At 27.5% G+C, this 10235-nt stretch overlaps 3 protein-coding genes across 3 annotated transcripts; 2 read left to right on the top strand and 1 right to left on the bottom strand.

Moving 5' to 3' along the window:
- The first annotated feature begins 73 nt into the window (after positions 1-73).
- On the top strand, positions 74-2292 carry LOC141531655 (uncharacterized). The gene is made up of 4 exons (XM_074249577.1): positions 74-281; positions 354-501; positions 1117-1608; positions 2071-2292. The coding sequence occupies exons 1-4, from the start codon at positions 225-227 to the stop codon at positions 2145-2147; spliced, it is 774 nt and encodes a 257-aa protein (XP_074105678.1). The 5' UTR covers positions 74-224; the 3' UTR covers positions 2148-2292.
- Positions 2293-5339: 3047 nt separating this feature from the next.
- Positions 5340-8385, top strand: Caf1-105 (chromatin assembly factor 1, p105 subunit). Its single transcript, XM_074249728.1, has 6 exons — positions 5340-5597; positions 5675-5807; positions 6072-6378; positions 6461-6724; positions 6803-7030; positions 7638-8385. Exons 1-6 carry the CDS (start codon positions 5451-5453, stop codon positions 8110-8112), a joined length of 1554 nt encoding a protein of 517 aa, XP_074105829.1. The 5' UTR covers positions 5340-5450; the 3' UTR covers positions 8113-8385.
- Positions 8161-10211, bottom strand: LOC141531750 (peroxiredoxin-2-like). Its single transcript, XM_074249729.1, has 5 exons — positions 9759-10211; positions 8985-9102; positions 8650-8889; positions 8402-8567; positions 8161-8291 (listed from the first exon to the last, which is right to left on the bottom strand). Exons 1-5 carry the CDS (start codon positions 9943-9945, stop codon positions 8223-8225), a joined length of 780 nt encoding a protein of 259 aa, XP_074105830.1. The 5' UTR covers positions 9946-10211; the 3' UTR covers positions 8161-8222.
- Positions 10212-10235: the final 24 nt, after the last annotated feature.

Below are 10235 nucleotides of genomic sequence, written 5' to 3'. Positions count from 1 at the left end.
TATGCGGTGATTATTATTTTTTCTGGCGTATATAGTAAGATTAATAACCTGACTCCATGCTTCATTTTTTTTTTCACTTTTTATTGTTGATTGTTGACTAAATACTTAGAATTGCCGACAAATAATGATATTCATAAAAATAAAATTGTCGACAAGTTCTACTTGACACATTTTAAAATAAATAGCTCGCTGAAAATTATTTATTTGTAAATTATTATACAAAAATGAATACTGCCAATAATTTTGCATTCGAAAAATCAGCTGATGAAAATAATACTCAGGTAAAAGGTTATATTATTTTATTTAAAATTTTTTAAAAATGATGGATTAATTTATTTAAAATTTTGTTGTAGGGCTGCGAAATTAACGATGAAATGGAAAATGATTTAACATACCATTATTCAAATTTAACACAAATTGATTCGAATGCTCCTAGTAGTATTTATGAGAATTTTAAGAACGAAGATGATTTACCCAGTCAGAAAATTTTTTTCAGATCAGGTATGATTTTTATATTTTTTTCTAATCTTTTTTTTTTTTATGAAAATAAAGTTAGCCGATATTTCAAAATTTTTTATTGAAGAAATTTCAATAAAATAATTAAAAAAAAATTTCACCTGTAAAAACTATAAGTGTAATTTTTGAGAAATATCTTTTTAGTTGTAATTTAATTAATAAAAAAAATAAAAAATTTTCAGACGTCTGCTAACTTCAATGTCATTTTTTTTTTTTTTTTTTAAATAATTTTCACTGATGTTTCTTGGTAATACTCGGAACAATTTATTAAAATTAATTTTGTCAAATGTCTTTAGTAAATTGAGTATTCAAATAAAAGTAATAAATATTAATCAATAAGAATATTTTATTAACCAAAATAGCAGAAGTTTTAATAATTTCAAGTCATGGTTACTTCACTAGCAATTCTAATCAAGATCAATAAGACAGTAGTTGGACTCATTACCTTTAATTTTATTTTCAAGTAAAAATATAACTGATGAATTTTTAAGTAAATAATAATTTTAATATAATTAAATAATCATTTAATTATATTAAAACGAACTTATCCAATTTCCTGAGATTAATCATTAATAATTAATATTATTTTATTTTTTATAGATTTACTTAAGAAAGAAGATGAAAATTCTTCTGTAGATCCATTGGATCCTTTAGAAGTGGAAAATGATTATCATTATGAAGATGCAATGAACGTAGACCCTTTTTTTGATATAAAAGAAGCATACGATTCAAATTTATCGGCTAACAATTGCGTCAATATTGATGAAAGTTTATTTGTGATTAAAAACTTAAATGAAGATTCAGATGAATTTTATAATACACCTTCAGGCATTAATTCACTTAGCTTGAAAGAAGATCGTTGGTCAAATAAATATAAAAAGAGAACCATGAAACAAATGTGTAATTTAAAAAACAAAATTAACTGTCCGAAAAAAAGTAACAAGCTTAAGCAAGTATCCATAGTCAAGGATTGGGAGATTATTTTAAAAAAATACAATCCTGTTGTACTACTTGAAAGAATCACGACTCCGGGACAAGCTTTGAGTTCATTAACTGCAGCAGTTAATCATAATAAAATTACCATTAGAAAAAGTGAGTATAATATAAAATTAATTAAGGGGTTACATGGGTTTCCTTCGGAAAAAATGGCCTATTTTCAACAATTTTTTTTTAATATAAAAAATGAAATATTTTATTCAAACTTTTTACTGTCTTAAAGATACATGTTTAATAAGAGATTACTAAAATTTTGAAAAAAAAAAAAATATTAAAAACTCTGCCATTGTGACGTCATTTCCAGCGAGCCTGTGCTTTGGTTAAGATTTCAAACTAGGTCTTGAACGAAGGAAAAAAAAATGAAAATTTGATTTTCTGCAGAGGTTTTTACAAAAAAAAATAAAAAATTTGGCTAAAATTTTGCGGCATTTTTTTTTAAATAGTTGTAATTGAAAAAGAAAAAAATTGAAAAAAAAAAAAAAATCGATTTTTTGAAACCGTGAAACCCATGTAACTCCTTAAGGTATATAAGATATTAACTTTAACTTTATTGTTCAGGGTCAAATAGAAAATGTAAAAATCTTCTCTCAACTGCGAACATTGCGAAGCGACTTTTACTTCGAAGGCCTGTTTAAATTCACATGTACGAATTCACGTGGAGAACAAGCGATCTACATGTCAAATTTGCTCTGTTAAGTTCGATCGTAGAAGTGATTTTGACCGTCACCTGCGAATTCATGCGCGTGAAAAGGAAGATTACGCTAAAGATGAGAAACTTAAATGTGAATTTTGTTTCGCAGAATTTTCTAATAGAAATCTGTTTCAAAATCACATGCAAAATCACATGGGTGGAAGAGTATTCAAGTGTCACGAATGCTCAGCAAAATTTCATCAGAAAAAAGAGTTGACTGATCATTTGAAAATTCATACAGAAAATAGTTCATATGAATGTAAGAGTTGTTCAATGACATTTGATCAAAAAAAGCAGCTACAAATTCATATGCAGACTCATTTAAAAAAATTAAAAGTCGAACCTGGAATTGATTCCGTTTTACTCGATGAACAGAATCATTTGATAAATCATGTAGATATTACAGAAAATATACTCGAGTGTGAAACTCTTATTGAATTTAATCAAGAAAGTAATTTTATCAATTGTGATCCCTTGGAAATTCCTACTGAAAATGAACAGTTGCTTATGCACGCAGATACGAATGAATTTAAATCTACAATTTGTTTAAAAACGTTTGATAAGAAAAATCAGTTGGATGATCATCATATGCTATTTCATACCGAAAAAGAAACATTACAATGTGAGGAAATTCTTTCAGTCGTATCAAATCAAAAAGAACATTTGAATGATAATATGGATAATCGAGCCGGTTCTGAAACTCCTTTGGAATTTAATCAAGAAAATGATTCAGTTGATCCTTTGGAAACGAATGATGAGAAAGAAGAATTTAAATGTGAGACTTGTTCAGAATTATTTTATCAAAAAGAACACTTGGATGATCACGCAAGAACCCACGTGGAAAAAAATCAATTTAAATGCGACAACTGCTCAACAAAATTCAATGAAAAAAATGATTTGGACAAGCATATGCAATCGCATGCAAATGATAAAACATACAAATGTTACGTTTGCTTAGCGAAGTTTACTCAGAAAAGTCATATTGACAGTCATATGCGTGTTCACGCTGACAAAAAAATGTTCAAATGTGACATTTGTCAATTAGGGTTCAAACGCAAAAGTACTTTAGATGATCACCTTCGAAAAGTTCACGAAGGAGAACTGCCATTCAAATGCAATCTTTGTTCAGCGAAATTCAATAAAATACACAGTTTGAATGTGCACAAACGGAACCATTTTGAGGAAAATGCTTTGACATGTAATATTTGTGCGATGAAAGTAAAATCCATAGCTTCTCTCAGTCAACACATGCTGATTCATACAGATTCAAAGCCTTTTTCCTGCAATATCTGTCACATGAAATTCAAAAACAGAAAAGATGTAAAAACTCATAAGCTTACTCACCGAGAATTGAAGCCATTTAAGTGCGACAAGTGTCCAGCGAAGTTTGAATATGTAGGCACTTTGAATAAACATAGAGAGATTCACACGGGAAAATTAATTTTTGAATGCGATATGTGTCTGGAAAAATTCAAACGCGAAAATCATTTGCGCATGCATAAGCTTATTCACTCAATAAATCAATCATTTCAATGTGATATATGTTCGGCTAAGTTTTCTTTAATGAAACATTTAGAAGCTCATAAACAAATTCATATTCTGAGACCGTTCGTGTGTGACATTTGCCCAGCAACCTACGCCAGGGAATCAACTTTTAAGATGCACATGCGACGTCATACTAATATAAGATCATTTGAATGTGATATTTGTGACGAAGACTATAATCATCCAGATTGGTTATGCCAGCACAAGCATAAAAATGGTGATTGAAAGGCGATATCACCTTAAAGCGAACTAAAAAAAAAAAAGTAGATTGAAGTGCTTTATTAAATGTGCCTTAAAATATTTTAAAAAATTTTTATACGAATTATTATTTTTACCGAAAAAAATATCAACATCACCATTCAATTCTTTTGTATAAGTAATTTTTATAAATTTATTTTAGTTTTTAGATCCGTGATAGGTTCCTGTCTCAATTACGGAGCAAAAGTATTTTGCATTTGTTATTATTTAATATTTTTGTATGTAAAATTACAAAAACTGTCAAAAACAATAAAAAGTTTCATAAAATTTACAATGATGAACATTCTACACTGAAAAATAAAAGTAAAAGACATGTATAATGTTCTTCTATCTCAAAAACACGACTTTTATGCTTTTTCATACTTTTTAAGCTCGAAAATCTAATGGTTGTTGAATAGGATGTTACACGCCTTGGGAAGGAAAATAAGAAAAACCTCAGATCACATGTAACAAAAATGTGATCTAAGGTTTTCTTTTTTTACTTTCCAAGGACTGTATACGATTTTTTTGTGGGACGGAGGCGGAAAGTGGCATTTTTGTTTAGCGCAGCAGGAAGAAAATTGACGCTTTCCGCCTGGAAGGCAAAATAGTATATTACACACCGAGGGAAGTAAAGTAAGAAATGTCTCAGATCACATGTAATTGTTGGCCGAGGCGAAGCCGAACGTACTTGGTGTACGTCATTGTGTCTGTCAAATTTTTTTTTCAGTCTTAGTAGATCGATTTTACGAATTTCATAAAAAGTACAATATTTTGCAACCACGCACACTAAATACGTTCCAAAATTATTTCTTTAATTTTTAAATTTACAACAAAATGTTTTTTAACTTCCGAAAATTATATAAAATCATATCGGTTGCTTGGATTTTTGAATATTTTGATTTTATATCTTTTTGTAAAGAAAAAAAAATTTTTTTTTCTTAAAAATCATATGAACGTGGATTTGGCGCGATTTTTTTACAGTGAAACTATTTTTATTCGGATACTTTTTTCTTTGTCTCAATATTTTTTTTTTATCCGGTACAATTGTTTTAATTTTTTTTAACAAATAAATAAATAAATTATAGCATAAAAAATTATTAAAAAATAGATTTGTAGAAATTTTAATAAATTAAAAATGCTATTTTTTAAAAATAATTTTTTAGAAAAAATTTTTTTATTAAAGAAAATTAAAGAATTGTCAAGTGACAGCTAACTTTAATGTCATAGAATTAATAAATCTGGTTTTATTTGGTGCACGATAATTTTGGGTGATAAGAGATAATTTTACGGCCCTGAAAACATACTAATCCCTACCATAAATGCTAACACTGGAAATTAGCGGGAAATAAATATCACAATGGCATTTGGTGTTATATAGTTCGACTTTTCTGTTTTATAGGTTATTTTTTGTTAATGTTATTTATATAAGTAATTATTAAAGAAGTTTAAAAAATTAATTACTATGAAGTGTACAATACCAGAAATATCATGGCATAATCGTGATCCAGTATTGAGTGTTGATGTACAACAATGTAAATTAAACAAGGATGATAAAACTGATAAAATTTATTGGCGTTTAGCAACTGGTGGTGCCGACTCTCATGTTTTGGTTTGTAAAAACATTATTCATATTCAGTATTTACATTTCAATATTAATAATATACATTTTTGTTTTATTTTTTACAGATTTGGCACGTAAAAATAAATGAATTAGGCCTAGTGTTGGTGAACTGTGTTGCTGACTTGAATCGTCACCAAAAATCCGTGAATGTTGTCAGATTTTCACCATCTGGAGAATTTTTAGCTACCGGAGACGATGGTTCAGATAATTTATCACCATTTATAATCTTGTTTTTTTTTTATAATACTAAAATTAACAGACACTTGAAAATTTTTTTATTTTCAAAAAAAAAAAAAATGAATGCTAAAAAAGTTGCATCAATAATTTTTAAAAATTTTTACATGGAGAATTTTTTTATGATATTTTACTTGTTAAAAAAATTACACAATTTACTATGTTGGTTTCAGTATCATTTTTTTTTTTAAGATGATTAAAATGTATGAAATTAAATATTTATTTCAGAATCAATAATTTGCTTATGGATGCAAAAGGAAGGAACAGAACCACCTCCATTACCTGGTGAAGAAAATTTAAATGAAGAACAATGGACATCATGGAAAATATTGAGAGGGCATTTGGAAGATGTTTATGACCTCAGTTGGTCACCAGACAATAATATGCTTGTATCTGGATCTGTAGATAATACTGCTATCGTTTGGGATGTGCAAAAAGGTCGTACTATCAGTATATTACAAGATTACAAAGGATTTGTTCAAGGAGTAACTTGGGATCCATGTAATCAATACATCGCAACTTTGAGTACTGATAGGTAATGATGATAATTTTTATTTATGTATCATACATGATTTAAAAATTATCAAGTATTTGTTAATTGGTTATTAAAATTTTAGGCAGTGTCGTCTTATTGATGTAAATAGTCTGAAAACAATCCAACGAGTTAGTAAATCGAAAATACCAACCCCGCCAGGTCATCCGCTAGAAAATAAAACAATACGACTGTTTTACGATGATACATTTAAATCATTTTTCCGTAGATTAACATTTACTGTTGATGGTTCATTGATAATTGCACCCTCAGGAATTATTGAATCACCAGAATCAACGGATCGTTTGTCAAATTCGACTATTATTTTTTCACGTAATAATATTAAAGAGTAAGTTTTTTTTTTTTGTATATTTTAAAAAGTACATAATGTTTGATTTTATATCTTCGATTCTTACGATAAATTTAGACCAATAATGATATTACCGTCATTGGATGAACCAACTATTGCAGTAAGATGTTGTCCGTTGTATTTTGAATTAAGAGATCAAGGTCCAGTCGCTCTTATAGCGCTACCTTATCGTTTAGTATTTGCGGTAGCAACGCAAAAATCTGTTTTTATTTACGACACACAGCAGATATCGCCAATAGCTATTGTTTCTAATATTCACTACACCCGTCTAACTGATGTTACTTGGTAAGTTATTAGTAATTTTTCATATAACCTGTATTGAAAATGCGAGTTTCATTGTCAATTTCGGAACAATATGACTGTTACCGAAACTGATGATTTTCTACCCGCGAGATAAAGTTGCAGCTTTATTTTCAATCCTATCAGAGAATCTTTTGTTTATTTTATACCTTTAGATAATTGTCATTCTAATCGTTAACTGTACTGACTTATTATAATTCTGTTACTAAGTACAAGTAAGAATGACAATATAAACTATTTAATTTACGAATAATGTTTAATAAAAAATCAATTACTAGTTTTTTGAATCACAATTTTCAATTCCCTTAATAAGTTTAATAATGAAATTCTATTTTTCGCTATTCCTTTGAAATTATCTAGTTCTGGTTGGCTCCAGACGTTGAAACTATCATTTTTAATGCAACTTAAATGAAAAATATAATGTGTAACGCGGGATAAAATACGATTTTATCGTATTGAGCGATGCCAACTTCATTCTGGTCTGAAATCATTTTGTTTCATCCCTAGTCACACAATATACCGTATAGTCTCCGTTTAGAATTAATTCAGAATGTAAAGTAATTGTTAAAAATAATCTATTGAAATTTACTAGGTCGTCAGATGGTCGTATATTGGTGGTGTCATCAACAGATGGTTACTGTTCAATCATACATTTCCAAGAAGGTGAATTAGGTAAAGTCTACACTGCCAATGAACCAATATCAATTAATTCATTGAATGGTTCTAAATTAAATGAAAGATCGGAGGCTAAAGAAACTAATAAACAAAATGTAGGCCAGAAAAAAGCATGTTTTCTGCCTGATGTTAATAATGAAGCGATGGATGTTGATGCTATTAAATCCATACCAGATAATATGGAGGATACTGAAGACATTAAATTGGTGTACAATGAAGCCAGTTATGTTGAACCGCCAATTAAAACTACGGAAAATATAAAAGGTAATGATAAAACTGCCAGAACTACTCCGCCTAAAATTGATAAACCAAAATTTATTTCTGCCAAGACACCTAGACGCGTTCAATTGATAACTATTTCCAGTCCTAAACGTTTCAAGGATAAACAATAATATTCGTTATCATTTTTTATCAATTAAAGTACTGTTACAAAGTTTATTAATACAAAAAAATTGAAAAAAAAAAAAAAAAAAAAAAAAAAAAAAATATTTTTTTTTTTTTTTCATGCGAAATTCAAATCAGTTAAGATTTTTAGAGAAAAATTTCTTTTATCAACTGGATTTGGAATTATCTGAAACAAAATAAAATTATTAAGGACCGTTTAAATCTGTATATAGTTAAGGTAATTTGTATACAATTTTGAAGAATAAATTTTATATTAAAAAGATATTTTCAACTCACTGTATCTTGGCCTGGTTTCCAACCTGCTGGACAAACTTCGCCATGTTCATCGGTGTATTGAAATGCCTGTACTAAACGCAATGTTTCATCAACCGAGCGACCGACTGGTAAATCGTTCATCGTTATTTGTCGTAAAATTCCTTTTCCATCGATAATAAATAGCGCTCTGTAGGATTTTTTAAAGTAATAAATAATAAAAATCTAGTTGAATAAAATATCAATGATGAAAAAATGTGAAGCATATCTACCGTAATGTATGGCCCAAATCATCGAGATAAACACCGTAATCTTTAGATATTTTGTGAGTTAAATCCGATAGCAGCGGTATTTTTATTTTATCCAGTCCACCTTCTTTCCGCGGTGTATTCATCCATGCCAGATGAGTAAATTGAGAGTCTACTGATGCTGCAACTACTTGGACGTTTAATTTTTTAAACTCTTGAACTCGGTCAGAAAATGCTAAAATTTCAGTTGGACACACAAAGGTACTGAAATAAAATATGATTAATTTTGTAAAATTAAAAAATAATTTTTAATCAATCAGTTATTTTGATATTATAATAATAAATGTTTTATCACTTACAAATCAAGTGGGTAAAAGAAAAATACAAGATATTTGCCTTTGAAATCAGTTAATTTTATTTCTTTAAATTCTCCATTTACAACAGCCGTTCCTTCCCAGTATGGTGCTGGTTTTCCAACTTAAATTTTAAATTTTAATGAAAATTTTTAATTAGCCATAAATTATTATGAATAATATATGAAAGTAATTTACTTTCATACTATTTTCTTTTTTTTTACCATAAATATGTGATTGCAAAAACTACAATATAAAATTATTTTTTTTTTAAACTGAAATTAACAGTCATCTGTCATTTTTTTTTATTTTTATAATAACAAAATTATGCTAATAAAATTTTGATAAAAAAATTCTACATCTAAAAATTGAAAAAAATTTCAGGTGCAAATTTTGTAAAAATTTTTTTATAATAAAAATAAAAGAAATTTACATTAATTATTAATTTTTTTTAATTTCTACATGTCAATTTTTTTTTGTCATAATTTATTTGTTACAAAAGGTTTTAAAAATGATTAAATATCTGCTAAATTAATGTTCATCGTATTTTTGTGATATGGAAAAATATTATGATATCAAAAATAGCTGTCACTTGACCATTTTTTAATTTTATTGAAATTGCAATTAAAAATTTCATTTTTAATTTATTAAAATTTCTAAATGTCCATTTTTTTGAATTTTTTTTAATGCAGTAATTTATTTATTAGAAAAATTATTAAATATATGCTACATTAATTTTCATTAAAATATTATTTCTATTACAATTTTAAAGTAACTTACTAACGGCTTTTGTTGTATGCAATTGATGGTCAGCATGTTGTGAACCGGCTGGATAAACAGATCCTCCAGCATAGGAATAGCATGCTTCACTTTCTCCATTTGTATAATGATTAGCTATAACATTATTTTTGTAGCTTATAAAAAAAACTAAAATTGAAAGTAAACGTATTGCTGTCAAAGATTTCATTTTTAAAGCTGTTATTGTTCAATACTTAAAATTTTTTATTAAAAAAATCGCTTATCAAAGATATAACACGTGTCACTATTGAGTATTATAAAGTCAACTAAAGCAGACGAAAATAAAAAATGCTAATTTATTGTGAAAAAAAAGTGAATCGCGAATTAAAAATTTTACATATGGAATTAATAAAATGAAATTTGTAAATATAAGTAAGACACTGAGATATTTTAATTTATTCACTTGTTTATTATATTTAGCTGACCGCTGTATTTTTACATTCAAAATAACTAGTTTGT

This window comes from Cotesia typhae, unplaced genomic scaffold (assembly GCF_013202065.1).
Source record: "Cotesia typhae breed Kobodo isofemale line unplaced genomic scaffold, CoteBio_Ctyphae contig_50, whole genome shotgun sequence".
NCBI classification, from domain to species: domain Eukaryota; kingdom Metazoa; phylum Arthropoda; class Insecta; order Hymenoptera; family Braconidae; genus Cotesia; species Cotesia typhae.
Note: the sequence above shows the minus strand (reverse complement) of the source record. Positions and strands in the feature narration are given on the sequence as shown.